Consider the following 20,215-nt stretch of genomic DNA (forward strand, 5'->3'; position numbering starts at 1 on the left):
GTAGAGGCATCGCATGGAAGACCCTGTGTTCTTGAAATAATGGTTCAGTTTGTGATTGGAAAGGCGTGTGAAGAGGAAAAATGGGTGGCAGAGATTCGCGATCCAAGGAAAGTTGTTCGTGTTTGTCTTGGAACCTTCAACACCACCAAAGAAGCCGCCTGGGCCTATGACAAAGAAGCTCGTAAGATTCATGGAAAGAAAGCTAAAGTGAACTTTCCCAACGAGGATGACGAACACTCCATTCAACAATCTCGCAACATTATTCCAAACCTTCCTCCTCCTCCCATTTAAAAATCGAGTAATCATCCTCCTCTGTATAAATATAGTGATGCCAAGAACAACAACAACAACAACATAAACAACCAGGCAAGGACTCTGAACCTCAACTTAGAGTTTGTTTACGATCTGAATCATGGAGGAGCTATTGGTGTTGGTGGTGCCATCAACGCAGATCCATTTGTGAGTTGTGTTGATGATTATTCTGAGTATGAGTCTGGTTCTGGTTTGGCATCGGAGAAGAAGGGGTTGAGTCTTGAGAAGAAGGGATTGAGTATTAGAGAAGCATCTTTGGTTAGAAGAGTAAGAAGAAGGAAGAAGGTAGAGGCAATATCGGATGAAGAGGATTTAATTGAGAAAGAAATTTGGCGGATGATGATGAGGAAGGGGAAGAGATGAGAGTTTCAGAAGAAAGGGGATTAGGGTTTTTAAAATATTGAAATTGGGGGTGTTTTTAAAATTATAAAAATTAAAAGTGAATAAATTTTGTAATTATTATAACTATTAATTGACACGTCATCTTTGAACCTTAACTTCAGGTAACTTAATTAACGGTTGGTCGTTTTTGTCAAATTTTAAAATCTTTTGGGGATCATTTTATCAATAACAAAAATCAAGTACCATTTTGTCAGTGTCAAAATCTTTTGGATACCAATTTGGTATTTACCTCTAAATTATATTAATTCATTCATAGTTATAAATTATATTAATTCATAAAATTATATATTTTGTACATCTATAAATATAAGTGCAAATTAGTCGCATAACATTTAGCATTGCTCTTTCAATTATATACAGCTTTTGCATCAAAGAATTGACTGCAACGTTTTCATTTCTTTTTTGCCTATTAACAAAATCTATAATAATTTATAATTAAGAGATAAGTATAAGTTTTGGAAAAAAAATGGAAGGAAGAGGAAAAACGGTTAAGGCTTTCATTGTTATGTTGTCTGTTAGTTGAGTTTAAATTTTTTTGGTAGATATTTGTAATTATTTTTACGGCAATTCACCAAATTAAAATATTTGAGATTTAATATCATCAAAATATAATTTTTGATATTTTGAGACGAAAATACAATTTTTGCTAATTCTATGTAATCCGTGGAAGGGGTACCACAGATTAGTAATGCATGTAAACCGTGGATGGGGTACCACGGTTTACGTTGAATGATGAAATGCATAGAAATCGTGGTAGGAATTCCACAGTTTCCATTGAAGTGTGCAAATACGCATAAACCGTAGAAAGGGTCCAGCGGTTTATGCTCTACTATTAATACGTGAAAGGAGTTCAGCAGATTATTCATTTCGAAACACTTCCAAAGATCTTAGTGAGAGAAAGTTTCGTTTCTAGAGAGAGGAAGAGAAGGAAAAGTGGAGTGATTGGAATTTTTTTTGGGTCGGGATCATAGTAGACGAACGCAGTCTTTACCATCTGAACGGTGTTGCGCACGTAGCCGGCAGCATCAACAAAGAGGTAAGCCTGCTATCTTTTATTCATTGTATTTCATTTAACTGAGAAATGTAGGTTACGGATTAGGGTTATTTAGGATTAGGATTAGGGTTATTTAGGATTAGGATTTGTTAATTAGGATTAGGATTTTGAAATTAGGAAATAGGTCCAAATATTTAAGTATTGTGATGTTCCTCTCATATTTAAAACATAGGGTTCAAACTCAAATTTGATGTTTTCGAAGCATTCATGTTTGAAAACAAAGTTTTGACTTTTGAACTTTTAAACATGTAGGTTTAAAAGGTAGATTTTGTAACTTGAACATCATGGTTATATCTGCGCTCTTAAATTTAAAAAATGATAAGTGTTGTTTTTTAGCTTTGTTGAACGTAAGAATTAGACTATATCATGTTATGTTTAGTATTTGCTTATGTTGACTTAAAGATTTGTGTCGTATATTATAGCCTTATTAATCTGAACTTAGAATGGTTGTTAGTGATGCAATCTGACTTGATTTTTGGTTATTTATGTTACCTGTTACAGCCTAGTAGGTGCATCACTAGTGTCCGGAGGCAACAGAACATGCCTCTGCATCACCGGATCATACCGTATCTGGAGAGGGCAGGTCTGTACCACCTGGCGAGACTCAACACGAGGTGGTTCTGGATGGATGAACCCCTCGTCAGCGCATTCATTGAGAGGTAGTGTCCTGAGACGCACACCTTTCACATGCCATTTGATGAGTGCACCATCACGCTACAGGATGTCGCATACCAGCTAGGGTTGTCCGTGGATGGTTTACCTGTATCCGGGTGCCTGATAGATTTTGAGAAGCTGATGGAGGATGGCCGACTCGCTTGGGAGTGGTTTCAAGAACTCTTTGGCAAGCTTCCCCCACCGAATAAGGTGAAGCAGTTTACGGTTCACTTCACCTGGTTTCATGAGAGATTCAGGGTGCTGCCGCAGGATGCCACTGAGGATACTGTGCAGATATATGCACGAGCATATATTATGATGCTGCTATCCACTCAGTTGTTCGGTGATAAGAGTGCAAATCGGGTTCACATTCGGTGGTTACCCTTTGTGGCGAGACTTGATGAGATGGGCAGTTACAGTTGGGCTTCGGCAGCATTAGCATGGCTATATCGATGTATGTGTCGGGTTGCAAATAGAAATGTGACGAACTTGGCCGGCCCCCTCCAGTTACTGTAGTCGTGGATCTTCTGGCAGTTCCCTAGTCTCAGACCGCGTGGATTCGACAATTTTTCTTTTTCGTTGGCTTCCAGGTATCGATACTCAAGACAGTTGCCATTTCAGTTTTTATTTTTAAGGTTAAAGTAATTAACTTATCTGTTATCAGTTTATATGTTTATTTAACAATATCTTTGTGTAGGTGGGCCACGTATTTACCGATATCCGACTTTAGGGAGGAGAGAGTCATCCAGTGTAGACTTCTGTTGGACCGCTTAGGTGATCGAGATGTAAGTTTTGTGTCTGTTGTTTCCAATTTTAGCTCCTTTTTTCATACTTGATAAGTATTTAACAGACTAATTGATCAAGCTGTAAACATTGTAGATTGTTTGGGAGCCTTATGCTGCATTGGAGGTGCTGGCCGTTGTTCATCCGGAGATTCTAGCCGAGGAGCATAGTCGACTATGGCGTGCATGTACTTGTCTGATTTACTTCGCCGTCATTGAGTAGCACTAGGTGGATAGGGTGTTGCCGCAACTCAGCGGCGTTCAGCACGTGCCAGACACAGCATCGAATATTGACTGGCTTCATGCCAAGGATGGTAGGGACGGGGATAGGTGGTTTTCGTCATACTATCAGGTGTGGCATCTGAGTTGGCAGAACAGAGTGGACGCCGTTTTGAGTGTCCCCTGGGTGGCTAATCCCAGGTTGTCAGCAGAGTTTTTGTGCTGGTGGTACAGTGTAGCCCACAGGTTTCTGTCCCCCGATTTGTCATTTGCCGATCCCAAAGTGGAGAAGATCACTCAGGAGGCCATCCAAAGAGGGTCTTCATAGGCTCCGCCGCGGGTACCGATGCCCCATGTGCCTGATAACAGGCGCGTGGAGAGGCGACGATGCATTAGTACCCAGGTGACTGACCGGGAGTGGAGATGGCTGGATGATATGATTCAGGATGAGGATGCCCATGGCGATGGAGGAGGACAGGCTGACCATTGTGTCTGTCGTGGCCGAGCGAGACGGCGGGGTGGTGGAGCAGGGGTTGGTTCTGCTTGGCCTGCGGAGACATCCACAGCACAGGGTGAGGAGGGTTCCCATGAGGTTCCGCTGACCCATGTCTCGACATCTCAGATTGTGTATGAAAGCCCCCACCAGATGTATGATGACCTGGCGGGCCCGACATTCACTATGGACATAGATGCTCATGCCGGCAGTTCACAGTTCTTTGCCGACTTCGCAGATATCATCGTGGATGAGGTTCCTCATCATTTTTAGTATCAGCCTTCACAGGCACCTCAGGACCAGATGGATGATGTGCAGGGATACCGTCCACACATGGAGGAGATTCAGGCATACCAGCCCCAGCCACCTCAGCATTAGCCACAGCTTCATGTGGACCTAAACGAGCCTGCTAGTACCCCGTATGATAGTTGGTTTAGTATGAGAGGGACACCTCTATCTGCATATGGTGTGGGTATGCAGGTTGATCCTCCTTCAGAGCAGCCTCAAAGGCCAGTCAGAGTAAGACGAGCTGCTCGGTGTGGTACAGGGTCGCACCTTCTAGGAGCTTTTGGAGACGACAGCCACATGTTGGATGAGGATCACCAGGATCCGTAGCTATGTAGCTATTTAGCTTTTGGTTATTTATGTTTATTGTCACCGGCTTTTGTGTCATTTATGTATTGTTAAGTGTGAACATGTTTATTTAATGTATACGGTTTATTTATGTTTATGTTTAATTATGAAGTTCTATTTCGTGTAATGAACATAACCACGAATAACAGAAAATCAACTATACTCAAGAGAATCACATGTTAAGCTGAAGGTCACAAATGATAACCACATTACATTAAATGAAATACACAAAATGTACATACTCTATAATGATAATACCAAAATATCACACCCTAACAAATTTAAAAGCTACATAAGCATAACCACAAAATACAACAAAAGAAAAAAAATAGAAACTACATACCCATCAGACCAACATATAACACCCTAACAAATATGGAAAATACATAATCATAACACCTATGGATCGGCCCCGGGTGCTGATGCTCGTTGAGGGCAAGACCTGCGAGTGTGTCCTGTCTGTCTGCATAGGCCACAACGTTTCGGCCTACTAGTATCGGCCTCATCCATCGTGTTACAGATTCTGGTAAAGCTTGGTCGACCTTCTCTTGCACGTCTCATGTTAGGATCTGGTACGACCGCCGGACCATCATAAGGTGGCCAGAGACCCTCTGGAATAGGGGGTAGAAACCCCATCTGGTATACACTAAAAACCTCCCTCAAGGTATAGGCTTCATGAATGTAGGTAGCCCAATTCAACCGGGATTGGGCACAGCATGCAATCGCATGGCAGCACGGGTAATGAAGAGCCTGAAAATACCCGCAGTCACAAGTGCGATCCCTGAGGAAAACCCGATACGTACCAAGCGAAAAGTTACCAATAGGAGTTGTCTCAGCCACAGTGTACTTAGACTGATATCTATCAAACAGAGTAACAGTGAAGCATCTGGAGTCTCTCAAGTTCCACTCTATGGCCTTCACCATTGCCTGGCAAAATCGTTGCCCAGATCCCAACTGTGACTCTGCGGTCTGTCCTCTGATGACAAAAAGCTCTACCAGCCTCCCATATGTAGACTTCACTAGTGAAGTAACCGGCAGATTCCTGGTCCCCTTCAATAAGAGTTTACACACTCAGATATATTCGTGGTCATGTGACCGAACTGTCTTTCTCCATCCTAGTGTTGGGTCCACTTATCGTACTCTAGTCGGTTGGCCCATTCACACATGGCCGAATTTTCAGTCCTCATGATATCAAACCAATAGTCAAACTCTGCCTCAGTCTTTGCGTACGCTGCATTCACTAGGAGCCTCCTCGCATCCTGACCCTTGAAACTTAGGGCAAAGTTAGCGGCAACATGTCGAATGCAATATGCTCGATACGCGTGAGGTGGTTGCCACGGACTGTCAGTTGCCTCCAATACACCCTTAATGCCATTGTGCCTGTCAGAAATTACTAGAATGCCTTCTTGTGGGGTCACATGTTGACGCAAGTGGGATAAGAAAAAAGCCTAAGACTCTGCATTCTCACCCTCCACGAGAGCAAAGGCTGCAGGCAAGATGTTCGAGTTTCCATCTTGCGCGATTGCCGGCAGCAAAGTCCCACCATACTTCCCATACAGATGAGTCCCGTCGATGCTAACTAGTGGCTTGCAATGCCTAAATGCTTCAATGCATGGAGGGAATGTCCAGAAAAGACGATGAAAGTACCTCGTTGACTCATCAACTTGATCACCAACACGCACCTGAGAAGTCTTCAACACTGCCACGGTACCATCCATCGTGGCCTGTACCCCTAGCATCCAACAGGGCAACTCGGTATAGGACTCTTTCCAATCCCCATATCTGTGCAACTGCCTTCTGTTTTGCCATTCACACCTTCCTATAACTAGGCTTGAATCCATACGTTGCCTCCATAGCTTCTTGCAGCACCTTTATCGTAACCACTGCATCCGCCCTAACCAATGGAAATATCCTAGCACAAATGACATGGTGATCGAGTTGTCGATGGTCGATGAAAATCAAAGTCGCCAAGCAAGTGTGAGGTCCGTTGTACCTTCTAACCTCCCAAGTACCCTTACGTTGTTGAAGTGTGATGCGAACCAACCACGTGCAACCATTCCCAAACTCCTTGCATCTCCCATGAAACTTCAAATGATCTGACTCCATCACCCGATATTGAACTCCATGACGGATGCTATAATCCTTAACACTCAACACAGCTTCCTCCTTAGTCTGGAAAGATTGGCCAATCTAAAACTCTCCAGAAAGATTTCCCTCGTGTAACCCCTCCCTTTCGGAGGTGGGATCTATGTCCGGGTGCTGGCCAATTGCATCCAAGTTCAACGTGGAGAAATGTGGCGGTTGTTGGCCTAAACCAGAACTCGATGGCCCCCGAGGTGCTGGTGGCATCCTGGGAGTATCCTCCTCACTTTCTCCCAATATGTGATCTGGCTCATCATCCAGATCATCCTCTCGCATCGCATTCTCAATATGCTTTGGCTCATCCTCACCAAACAGTCCAGGAATCAAACCAAGTGACCTAGTTGCCGCAATTGGAACAGATGGAGGTTCAGCCAACAGACCACCAGCTGCAACAACAGGCATCAAAGTTGACGCACCCCCACCGTCATCGACTGAGGATTCGGTGCCGATGCACTAGAACTATCAAAACCATCTTCCAACTTGGCATAAAGCTCATGTATTCTTACCTCCGAAAAACTACGCCGACAATGAAACAAAACCTGCATGTCTTCGTCAGACCCTATCACAAACGTTTCATACTGTACCCTAGTTGAAACAATCGCAATTGGAATCTTGTAAAACAGCTTCTTCACCCACTTCGACCCACACAGCCTTGCCTTTTGCAAAATGCTCATCTTTAGTTCTGACAGAGTATTCGTGGAACGCACAAAAACACTAACCGGTTCCTTGTCAGTGAACTTAACTCCATGCCTTTTGCTTTTTTTTTTTATTTTCCTAGAGCCGTGGACTAGGACCAAAAAACTCTCTTCACTCATTTTTAAAGAAGTGAAAATGACCCTCTACATCACAATACTTCTCCTGGGTGGGTATTTATAGGCGAAATAGGTCCAGACATAAATTGGATCCCTCCCACGGTTTATGCTTATTTGCACACTTCAATAAAAACCGTAAAACCTCTACCCCGGTTTCTATGCATTTCATCATTCAACGTAAATCGTAGTATCCCATCTACGGTTTACATGCATTACTAATCCGTAGTACCCCTCCTACGAATTATATAAAGTTGGCAAAAATTGCATTTTCATATCAAAGTTTCAAAAGTTGTATATTGATAATATTAAGACTCAAAAGTTTTAATTTGGTAAATTACCTTTATTTTTATATAAAATTAATAATTAAAAATTAAAACATTAAATATGTCAAATAATTATCTAATTATTTTTAACTAGTAACTTTACAGAAAAATAATTTTACGTGAGTTTTTATTATTATTATTATTTTTTCCTTGTAAACTAAAAGAAAAGAAACCAGAAGCAAAGGTGAGAGATAATCCGAGAAAGGTGCTGCATCACATTGGCAAGTGACAACACACTTATCTAGGAATAGAGTTTAAGAATAATCCTTCTTCTGATCTTTTAATGATTATATATTATTAAATATTAAAAAGGAAATAATTAAAATACATGAGAATTGATAAGATCAATTCAACAAGTTGTTAATGATTTTCACTATTTCCGACCTTCCCCCACCCTAAAAGTCCCCCCTAAACTCTTCAACAGTAATCCATCCCCTATTGAGGAGTTTTTCTCTCAATAAGATTTGTTGCACCAAAAGCTATGTCTGAAAGCAACATAATCTCATCGTTGATCTTGGTAACAGCAGGGTTAATGATCTTCGCTTCGGCCAAACCTTTGGCGCAGTTATCGGCGTCATCACCGGCGATCTTGGCATCATAATTTGCAGTGATGGGATCGTTCTCGATCCCTTTAAGGGCACTCTGGAAGGATGCAATGACAGCATCATAATCGGATCCAGCGCATTGTTGAATCGCCGGAGACTTGTCCGTCTCCGCCAAAGTCTGAAGGAATTTCTGTCCCTTGGCGGCCTTGTTCACTGCCAAGGTAAGGATCAACTTTGAGATCTGAAGAGGGCTCTTTGCTGCTAGAATCTTAGGGTTTGATGTCAGGATGTCAATGCATTTTGCCTTTTCTATCACCAGTTCATCGTCACAAACTTTAGTTATCAAGTCGCTTATGGGAAGGGATTTTCCCAAGTTTACACGAGCTTGTGCAACATTGCCAATGATGAGAATCAAGACAAGGCTGAACAAGATGGAGGATTGTGTTGAGGAATTCATATTGATAATGGTGGTGTAGGAAGATAATTGTTTGATTTGGGTGGGGGAAGATGAATTCTAAGTGGTGTTAGGGGCTCTCTTTATAGTTCATCATAAATTATGAAACGCTAAATTTAGAGTAAGACGGAAACTACTTATGGAAATGTTCAACTAGATAAGAGATATATTAGGTAGCAACTCACGTACTGTCGCAAAAAACGTCTTTGTTTTTTAAGGATGATACGGGGGATGGTATTAATTAATTAATTAATTAATGTAATTAAAGTTATAAATTTAAGAAAGATCCGTCGCTTTATAGTTTTCGGTTTTAAGTGAATTAAGGAAATACGTTACACTCTCAAGAATATCTGTAACAGAAATGGCCTGAATCATATATATATATATATATAGGGCTTTTATAACTTGGAATTTTTGTTGCTTTGGTATGCTTTCTTAAAAATGTAATTAGAATTTTTTAATTCATAAATTAACAAATTAAGCATAATAAATTATTAGATAAATAAAAGTAAATTAATTAATTCAACAAAAAATATGAGAAGTTTGGAATTTTTCTTAAGTGATAAATAAAATAGGAATTGTAAAAGATCGAATTAATATAAGTAGATTATATATAACTGACAAACATAAATTTTAATTTATAATTGTGTGCGTGTAAAATTATATAACACTATTGTAAATTAAAATTATAAAATAGATAATATATATATATATATATATATATATATATATATATAATTATAACAAGTAATATATAGTTATAAAATTGATTTATCCAAAGTTAAACTCGAATATTTAATATATAATATTAAGGTGAGTTTTATAGGGTCTTTATTACGGTGTCTCTGACTTGCTTAATTTTTTTAAAGTAAAAAAGAAAATGTTTAAAATAAAAAATAAATTATATAAAATTTATTAAATATTATTTATTTACTTTTTTTACTAACTTAAGTAGAAAATGATAGACACCATAACATTCACCGTTAATTAAATTCAGGTTCGAGTTCGGATCACAAACTTATAAATTTAAATTATTTAGATATTTAAGAGTTGAACTTAAAGTTACCTCGTAAATTGGCTTAATTCACTTTGAGTTTTAACCGTGATAAATTTTTTATTGTATATTGAAAATACTGTATTCTTAACCAAATTAGCATAAATTAACAAATAATAGTAATTAAAAACTTATGATACTTATACTTTTAATTTAGACTTTAAGAGCAAGCTAAGTCCCAAAAGGTATATTAGTAGTTGGAAAACGAATCTATAATATGATGCAAGTTATTTTTAAAAAGCAGTTATGGAAATAATACTTTTAATTAAGAACAAGTCCAAAATAAAAAAACATGTACTTAAAAATAAAGTTGTGATGATTATTTTTTATAGAATAAACTATCATTTTTATTCATAAAAATTTTGAATACAGATGATAAATCTATTCACGAATAAATAAAATTACTATTTCTATTCATGAAAGATTGACTTTTGCTAACAAAACTATCCGAACCTTAAAAATTTATTTAAAATTCTCAAAATACCCTCTAATATAATCTAATTCTAACTTCTCCTTTTACTCCACACCATCACTTCCACCCAAATCTTTCCTCACCAGGCCACCACTCTCATCCGCAGCCACCACCATCACTACTAACGTCACCACCATCCCCAAATTCTTCTCTCTACCACTACCATCGAAAAAATAGAGGAAGAGTAAGAGAGAAAGTTGAAATAGAAAGAATGAGAAAATGACTAAAAAGAGAATTTATTCATCACTCTTGAAAATTTTATTTTGAAGTGGAGAAGCATTCATCAGAATTTGACATTCAAATTCAAATAATAATGCTACAACAAAATTATATTGCAGATTTAACATCAAAACTAACAAAACTGCATACACAAATTCAAATTACAACAACAGAAGTGGAGCATTCAAATTCAACAATCACAGATCTACAATTCAATAATAAGTCAGATTATGGAGATGCAAAATTAGAAAATAAAACAACAAAAATTAAAAATTAAAAATTAAAAAAGATTGTGACGACGACGTATTGCCAAATTTTCGAATCCCTCAGTTTCCAACCTCAAAGCTCCGTGAGCAACGCTTCAAGGTCGAAACGTTGGCATGGAGACTGTTGTCGGAGATGGTCCCAATCAAAGTCCACCATGTTCTTGTAAAAGGAAATACAAATACCAAGGATTTGGTCATCAAAGCGGGTCTCAAGGAAATCGAAAGTGCTACCATTATGCAAGACCTCATGTGTGCTAGCGAAGGGAAGGCAGAAAACGTTCATGGCCCTCGTTGATGGAGCAGCAACAGTGACGAACACAGATCTTCGAGCAAGGGCGGCGATGATGAGCAGATCTTGTCGCCGTGGCTACTGGCATCGCTACTGCCAAGCCACCATTGCTGTTACTAATGTTCTGAAAACCAGACCGAATCGATCGGTCAAACCAGTTGAACCGAAAACCGATGACTAATCCAATTTGGTCCATATACAAAACTACTTATTTTAAAAATCAAAATTGAACCAAAAATTTGGTCGGTTGAACCGAACTAAAACATATTCGATTTTTAAAAAAACATCACTCCTGAAGCTTAGATCATTACAAGAAAAATACTGAATACTATCGAATTTACCATCGGATTTAGTATCGGACGTTAGCGGCAATTTTCCCGTTGGATTTGGCTATAAATTCGTAACCATAAAATATTATTGTTGGAATTGATGTTCTGACGCAAGGTTTGGAATTCGAGGAGTGGTGGTGTGAAGTAAAAAGAAAAATTAGAGTTAAGTTATATTAGAGGATATTTTGGAAATTTTAAATAACTTTTTAGAATTTGGATAGTTTTGTTAGCAAAAATTCATCATTCATGAATAAAAATGGTAATTTTATAAATTTATGAGTAGATTTATTAACATTCTGAATTTCTATTAGTAAAAATGGCAATTTATTTTTTTTATATTTATAAGAGTTTGATTATGTGACTGAGAAAATGCTTAATTACTTTATTATGAATAACTTGATTTTTAATTTTTTAGCTAGAATTAATTAAAAATAATTTAATTTTAAGAAGTCATTAATTTTTTCATTTTATGTAATGCTGGTTGTGCAACTCAAGAAATTTTTTTTTATCGAAGATAGGGAGATTCAAAGCCGCAAATTTTAGATGAGTATAGAAAGACTATGCTATTTGAGCTATAACTTGTTGGCATGCAAGTCAAGAACTTATTCTTCTAAAAATACTATTTTTCATCTATTATTACCTTTTTTTATCATATTATTTTATTATTTTTGCTCTCAAATTAATAAAATTACTACAACAATAATTACCGTGATTACTACAATTATGATTTTATCGTTATTTAGAAAGAAATTATGATAAAAAATGATATTTTTGGAAGACAAATTTTTATTTTGACTAAATGACTAAAATAAAATAAAATAAAATAAAATATTTGAAATAAAAATAAGACCTTTCAAACATTAAAAATGAAATTAAGACTTAGTCTAAATATTATTAAAGACTAAATAAATACATTATTCTTTTATTTTTTTAATGCTTCAACTATATATTTGTTTAACTATGTTATTATATGTATACAAAAATATTACCAGTATAAAATATATATTGAAATATAAAATATATATTAAAAATAAATTAAATAATTTATATATTTATACACAAATATATCATGGCTTAATTTTTATGTATATTTGTGATCCATCACCTTATAACTCGATCTTTATTGTGCATTATAAGTTATAACTCTGCCTTAATTATCATTATTCATTCTGTAACCGACATCTTTATTACTGACTTAATCGCCATTATTCTGACTTAATAATCAACGAACATACCATCAACTCTATGTCTATAAAAGGCATCAATTTCTATATATATACACCGGACATACTAGATAGATTCTATATACATTCTATATATATTCTATATTCATAGAATTATTATAAACAAAACACATGATAACTTCTATTTCATGTCTTACATTCTATATTCATAGAATTATTCTTATACCTCTTAAACACTTACTGACTTGAGTGTCGGATTTTGCAGGTACCCACCTCCTTGTTCTCTCCTTGCCAACGTATAACTCATCTTGACGGAGAACTTACAAATATTCACCGATGGATGAGCTATACAGCGGCCAAACTCAGCAAGAACAATTGGCGCCTACCGTGGGGTCGAGTAAAATAATTCCTACTCTCCTCTGGTTCACAAAACTTGAATTACATTCAAATTTTTGAACCAATCTTGTTTAAGATTTTATTTAATACCTCTTATCAAATTTTAATCTATCGAAATTTTTTATAAAGTATGTACTTTATATATTCAAATTGCTTCAATTTTATGTATCATAATATTTCACATCTCATAATCGATCAATGAACCAATCCGAAAATAAACTCGGCTTTCAATCAAAATTCGAGAACAAACTCGATTTTCAATCAATCCGAGCACAAACTAACTTATCAATTTTGCTTATTTAATTTTTTCAAAGTTCTCTATTTACACAAGTAAATATGTATATATTTTATTCAACATACTTTTGTATTTATATTTTGTGCAACTAATATTTACTGATTTATTAGTTATATTCAAACCTTAATATATGTTCTATACAATAATGACATATAATAACCATGTCAATTGTATTTTTATTTCATTATGTATTATATTCTTATTGCTTAATGATTTCATTTATACAATTAATGACGGTAATAATGAGTTCAAATCTTAAAATTGGATTCCATAAAAAATTAATTGTATATCAATTATATATAACTGTTACATTATTCACTTTATGCTATTAACTTTTATGTTGCTATTTGTTTAATACAAAAAGTTAAGAAAAAACACATGCAAACATTCAAAATTTACTATTATTGGACGATAAATATCCTTCGTCATATTGTAACTGCTAGAAATATTATATTAAATGTATAATTCAATAACTGTTATCTTATTGCTTTATTATCAAATTAAAGCATGTCATACAAAACAAAATTCAGATATTCACATTTGGCATGTATGACATTTATATATGTCGTCTTCTTCTCTACAATTATCAACTTTCAAGGTATATTTTTTTACTTTGAACTATTTTACTTTTACAATATATATTATTCAATATATGTTGCGACTTGCGACTTTATCCCTATTCATTTTCTCAATTTATCTTATTCATGTCAGACTTTCACTATAAATTATAAATATTCAATAACTAATTGCTTTGAGCGAGAAATTTATCAATAAGTTGTTGTGGGCCGAAAATTTTTTTAAGACAATTAACCATTATATTCTCGGATCGTACAATCGATTCTGTCAATGGATATCTATCTCTGAACTTTTCAGTTCACATACAATAATCAAATGCTGAAATTGTTCTTAAGCGGAAAAGTATCTCCCACACAACTATCTTGATTGAATGACTCTTATCACTCAATTATTTTTTGAAAAGTGCTGACATAATAACCCGACTAAGCTTGGGGGCTCACCATATCATTATTTACTTATCTTTTAACCGAGTTATAAATCATTTTATTTTCTAAGCTTAGCTTGGATCATATGATTGGCAGACAAAGCTTGGGGCTATAATCTGTCGCCTTATAAATCGGTCTTTATTGTGCATTATAAGTAATAACTCGGCCTTAATTATCATTCATTCTGTAACCGACATTTTCATTACCGACTTAATGACCATTATTCTGACTTAATATGATTAACAGTCATACTATCAACTCTATTCATCAACTCTATGCCTATAAAAGGCACCAATTTCTATATATATACACCGGACATACTAGATAGATTCTATATACATTCTATATATATTCTATATTCATAGAATTATTATAAACAAAACACATTATAACTTTTATTTCAGGTCTTACATTCTATATTCATAGAATTATTTTTATACCTCTTAAACACTTACTGACTTAAGCGTCGGAGTGTCTTTTGCAAGTACTCACCCTTTTATTCTTTCCTTACTGACGTATAACTCATCTTGACGGAGAACTTACAAATATTCACCAATGAACGAGCTATACAACGGCCAAATTTAGCAACAACACATAGTATTTTTATACTTGTTTATTATATATGATTACCTCATTTTTCTAACCATGATCAACCATGAAACTTGATATGACCAGTAAGCATCGGTTACAAGTTATAGCTCGGTAACGTCTGAAATCCGATCATAACCGACGATTTCATAATGACCATAAACAACCATTAATCAATAACGTCGGATTTACAATTAATCCTCCTCTTGGGCGTTACAACCTAAGGAAAACGGTCGACCATTTTTCACTAATATAAAGCAGACAAGGAAAGCTGACAAAAGGTATGATATATCTTTCCAAAAATAAGATCTACTATCCACTTTATACTAATTTGAGCGTCGGAGTACCTTTGCAGGTACCCACCCTCGCCGTTCATCCATCGCCGACGTATATTTTGATCTACTCTGGAAGTTCACCGACCTTGTCAGGGGACGAGCTATATCTCGGAGTAACCAGGCAAGAACATTTGGCGCTAGAAGAAGGGCCGACCAACTTTGAAATATCATTCACAAAGGTCCCAAAAACACCCTTAAAATACATTCATGGCTGATGCTCCTCCTCCTATCCCGTCCGAGCTCCTACGGATGGTGACCGAGCTTCAACAAGCAAATCAACAAATGGCGGAGGAAAATTGAAGAATGCAAGATCAACTTGCGCAATTAGTTAATGCTCGGCTAGAGCACAACAATGATCATCATAACCGAGAAGAAAATCATGAGCGTCAATCAAGTAAATGGAAGATGTTTTGGTGGATTTCAGATAAGCGTATGAAGATGTTTTGTTCCCCTTGAACCTCTGCTTTCCTATTGCCTTCTTCTAATAATTCATACTCCTTTCCATGGCAAGCTTTATGTTAGGCATCACCGTTGTCAATGGCTACATCCCGTCCTCTCAGTGAAAATGGTCCTGATGCTCTGTCACAACATCGGCTAATCAGCTGTCGGTTCTCGATCATGTCGGAATAGGATCCATTGATCCTTTTGCGTCTGTCACACGCCCCACAATCGCGAGTTTGAAGCTCGTCACAGTCATCCCTTCCCAGATCCTACTCAGAATACCACAGACAAGGTTTAGACATTTCGGATCTCAGGAATGGCCGCCAATAATTCTAGCCTATACCACGAAGGTTCCAATCTTAGATTAGAAACCCAAGAGATACGCATTCAAGCCATTGCTAGTAGAACAGAGGTGGTTGTCATGCACATGTTCATAGGTGAGAATGATGATGAGTGTCACGGATCATCACATTCATCAAGTTGAAGAACGAATGAATATCTTGGAGAAGAAATAGACTTGAGTTGAATAGAAAAACAATAGTACTTTGTATTAATTTATGAAGAACAGCAGAGCTCCACACCTTAATCTATGGTGTGTAGAAACTCCACCGTTGAAGATACATAAGAACAAGGTTCAGGCATGGCCGTGAGGCCAGCCTCCCAAAACGTGATCAAGTGTATGAAAAGTATGAGTAAAAAATGAAAATACAATAGCAAAGGGTCCTATTTATAGAAAACTAGTAGCCTAGGGTTACAGAAATAGGTAATTAATGCATAAATCTTCTTCCGGGCCCACTTGGTGTGTGCTTGGGCTGAGCATTGAAGCATTTTCGTGTAGAGACTTTTCTTGGAGTTAAACACCAGCTCACAGTGTGCTTGGGCCCACTTCATGCAGCGACTCACAGATTGTCACGTCTCAAGTAAATGGAAGCTACCAAGCTCGAGACTCACTGTTGCAGAAGTACTTGGAGAGGGTCAAAGAACTGAGCAAACAGTTTGAGGAGGTCACGGTCCAACACGTTTCGATGGAAAGGAACACACGGGCAGATCTCCTATCCAAGCTAGCGAGCACGAAACCTCGAGCCGGCAATCGATCCCTCATCCAAGGCATCATGAAAGAACCAGCAGTTGCCTTCCACCTGACCAAGATAAGCCCCTCCTGGATGGACCCCATCACTGATTTCTTGCAGAACGGCAAACTCCTTGTAGGCGAGAAGGAAGCTAAAGCACTGAGAAGGGAGGCCGCCAAATATACGATCATACAAGGCCAACTGTTCAAAAAGGGACTTAGCCAACCCTTGCTGAAGTGCCTACATCCCGACCAGACGGACTACGTACTCAGAGAAGTCCACGAGGGGTGTTGTGGTCACCACATCGGGGGCAAAGCCCTAGCTAGGAAGCTCATTCGAGCCAGATATTACTGGCCATCAATGATGGAGAACTCCAAGGAGTTCGTGAAAAAATGCGTTAAATCCAAGAGAACGCCAACTTCCACAGAGCACCGGCCACCGAACTAAGCTTGATAACGTCCTCCAGACCCTTTGCACAATGGGGAGTCGACCTCTTGGGACCTTTCCCGGTTGGTCCAGGGCAAGTCAAATATCTCATAGTCGTCGTCGACTATTACACCAAATGGATAGAGGCCGAGCCACTGGCCACTATCTCCTCGTCCAATTGTAAAAAATTCATGTGGAGGCAGGTAATAACTCGGTTCGACATCCCGGAAGTCGTCATCTCAGACAACGGGACGCAATTCACCGATAAGAAGTTTGTAGAGTTCCTCGCTAGCCTGGGCATCAAACAGAAATTCTCCTCAGTAGAGCACCCCCAAACAAACAGACAAGTCAAGTCCGCAAATAAGGTCATCTTGCTAGGCCTCAAGAAGCGGCTAGACAACAAAAAAGGAGTATAGGCTGATGAACTCGCCTCGGTCCTCTGGTCCTACTGTACAACCGAGCAATCCGCCACGGGAGAAACCCCCATCCGCCTAACATACGGGGTAGACGCATTAATACCCGTAGAGATCGGCGAGCCGAGCCCACGGATACTTCTCAAGGGGGTGGAAGAAGCTGTAGAGAAGGACTTAGTAGACGAGACCAGGGAGAAGGCCCACCTGATAGAATTAGCACTAAAGTAAAGAATGGCCCTGCGCTACAATACCAAAGCGCCTACAAGTTGGAGAAGCTCGATGGAAGGGAGGTCCCGAGAACTTGGAACGCGGGTAACCTGAGAAGGTTTTACCCCTAGCTCAAGCGTGCCGGCCAGGCGATTTAACGAGCTTAATTACCTTTGTACTTGCCATGGTAATAGACTCGTTTAATTACCAATTAATATTTATTTGTTGAAGTTACCTCTATTTTTTTACCTTTATTTTTTTCTCTCCTTCCCTACGTACACATCCCGCGACAACAAACTCCACAAAACACGGAACGGAACCACGATACGGCATCCCAGGACTGATCACCCCGGTAGCCACCCAAATAAAGACCATAACAAACGGCTACAGCGATAGCAAAGCCACAACTTGGCTTCGCCAAAGCTACCAACAAAACGGTAAACAAACAAGAACGGCAAGCCAACACCGGCATAACGGTAACAAAACAAACGCTACCAAAAGTAAAGAAAGGCGATAATCACAAGCCGACCAGGCAACTATTAAAGTATAACAAAGTTTCACAAATTCTACAACAACGCCACAAATCCATACAAAGCATAAGGTACAAGAGCTCATTTCTTAGGCATATCGACAATCTTCCCATCTTTGATCGTTTTGAAAACTCCGATTGCCGACGTGTCGAAGTTTGGAGCCACAATCTTCACCTGGGCCTTGAGGGCTTCCTCGGTCATGAAGATCGCGCTTTTTACCTGCTCTCTAATCTCCTTATGCTTCTTCTTAAGCTCTTCAACCTCGGCTTGAACAGCCTTAGCCGACGAGACGGCCTCGTCACGTTCTCTCTCCAAAGCCACCACCCGACCTTGCGCGGCATTCAGCTAGCTCTCTAGAGTCATCTCCCGCTCGGTTAAACGGGACACGGTTTCATCGGAGGCTTTCATCTTCTCCTCGGCAGACGTAGCTTTCTCCTCAGCAGCCTTGAGTTTTTCCCCCGCCTCGGACAGCTGCTCCTGAAGCGCTTCAACTTGAACTTTGAATTCATTGTTGGCCTTGGCAGCAGTCTCGAGCTTCCTTCGCAGTGACTGCATCCCCGACAACTCAAACTCGGCCTTTCGAGCTATTACGGCTCCGCGAAGAAGAGTACAGTACATCCACCTCGCCTGCCCTGCAAGCTCGGTGCCAAGAAAGTGTTCCTCCGTGCCAGGAATCAATTGGATATCAATAAAAGCCCCAGCGTCGAAGTTTCTCTCCATCACAGTAAGAGCGCCTTCAGGGCTGGAAGACGCCCTCTGCCTTTTGGGGGTAGAAACGAGTTTCAAATCATCCTCCTCTTGTTGGGTGGAGGATGAATGCCCAAAGCCAGCCGTCTCCTCGGGAATAGGGGAAGTATGCGCCCCAGCAGAGTTCTTGTCTGACATCTCGGTGTCATGAGGTGAAGGCACGGCCCGGTCCTTCTTCTCCTCAGAAAGGTTCTCCAGCGTCCCGACAACCTTCTCGTCGGCTTTCTCCTCATCACTGTCCGCCAAGAAGGTCTTGTACAAGCCCTCAAGCCCTGTCACCGAAGCAGACATCTCCACTGCAACAAATAAGTAACCAAGTTAGTCATGAAACTGGCATGACCGGGCAAAGCAATAACAATGCAAAAACACAAGGCAAAGCAACTCACAAACATAATTCCTGGCGACCTCCCGACCACCCATAAGGAGGTGGGGATTCACATGGTTCTTCCCAAAAACGGCCCACAGCACGTCGGCAATTCTCTTATTCACGGCAGACATTCCCTTATAAGTCACCTTGATAAAGGTGTTGGACCTCGCCCCAAAACTCCAGTACGTCGGAATGAGGCGCTCCCCCTCTAACGACAACCAGAAGGGATGACGACCCTTGACTGGATGCACTTTAAAGTACTTGTCTTTAAACCCGTGATAAGAGTCCTCGAACAAGCCAAAGGTCCTTCGACCTTGGGCAGATCGGAAGGACATGAACCCCTTCCTAGCTTTCCCCTCCTTGGAAGGATTCGTAAGGTTGAAGAAAAAGAGAAAAACATCAACAGACACCGGCAGCTCCAAATATTCGCAGACCATCTCGAAATAGCGGATGAAAGCCCAACTGTTCGGATGCAGTTGCGACGGCGCCACGGATATCCGGTTAAGAAGTGCCATTTGAAAAGCGGAAAACGGGATGCGAACCCTCACTTGGGTGAACATGGCTTTGTAAAACTAGATCCAATCGGAAACCCGGGGGGAGTGGAAGTTAATCTCGTACAACCGTTCAGCGGGGGCAGGAACAAAAACGTCGTAGTTGGCTTCCTTGTCAGTGCCCCCGCACAAGAACTCGGCTTGACAAAATTTGGTAAGCTCCTCCTCGCCCATCTGGTTTGGGGAGACCTTTAAGTCGGAAACGACCCA

The 20,215-nt window shown here is 39.1% G+C and overlaps 2 protein-coding genes across 2 annotated transcripts; one reads left to right on the forward strand and one right to left on the reverse strand.

Annotated features, from left to right (window-relative positions):
- Positions 1-2,455: 2,455 nt before the first annotated feature.
- Positions 2,456-3,751, forward strand: LOC140182411 (serine/threonine-protein phosphatase 7 long form homolog). Its single transcript, XM_072228607.1, has 4 exons — positions 2,456-2,934; positions 3,120-3,207; positions 3,302-3,331; positions 3,434-3,751. The coding sequence occupies exons 1-4, from the start codon at positions 2,456-2,458 to the stop codon at positions 3,749-3,751; spliced, it is 915 nt and encodes a 304-aa protein (XP_072084708.1).
- Positions 3,752-8,079: 4,328 nt separating this feature from the next.
- LOC112775142 (uncharacterized) lies at positions 8,080-8,891 on the reverse strand. The gene has a single exon (XM_025818619.3). The coding sequence runs from the start codon at positions 8,826-8,828 to the stop codon at positions 8,262-8,264; it is 567 nt and encodes a 188-aa protein (XP_025674404.1). The 5' UTR covers positions 8,829-8,891; the 3' UTR covers positions 8,080-8,261.
- Between the last annotated feature and the right edge of the window lie 11,324 nt (positions 8,892-20,215).

This window comes from Arachis hypogaea, chromosome 19 (genome assembly GCF_003086295.3).
Source record: "Arachis hypogaea cultivar Tifrunner chromosome 19, arahy.Tifrunner.gnm2.J5K5, whole genome shotgun sequence".
NCBI lineage: Eukaryota > Viridiplantae > Streptophyta > Magnoliopsida > Fabales > Fabaceae > Arachis > Arachis hypogaea.

What these genes read in the sequence shown, in the direction of transcription:
- LOC140182411 (XM_072228607.1), top strand. Translation starts at nt 2,456, where the DNA reads ATGCCATTTGATGAGTGCACCATCACGCTACAGGATGTCGCATACCAG. An exon ending in ACCGCTTAGGTGATCGAGAT is followed by an intron (nt 3,208 to 3,301) that starts GTAAGTTTTGTG and finishes TAAACATTGTAG; the next exon opens with ATTGTTTGGGAGCCTTATGC. An exon ending in AGCCTTATGCTGCATTGGAG is followed by an intron (nt 3,332 to 3,433) that starts GTGCTGGCCGTT and finishes GAGTAGCACTAG; the next exon opens with GTGGATAGGGTGTTGCCGCA.
- LOC112775142 (XM_025818619.3), bottom strand. Translation starts at nt 8,828, where the DNA reads ATGAATTCCTCAACACAATCCTCCATCTTGTTCAGCCTTGTCTTGATT.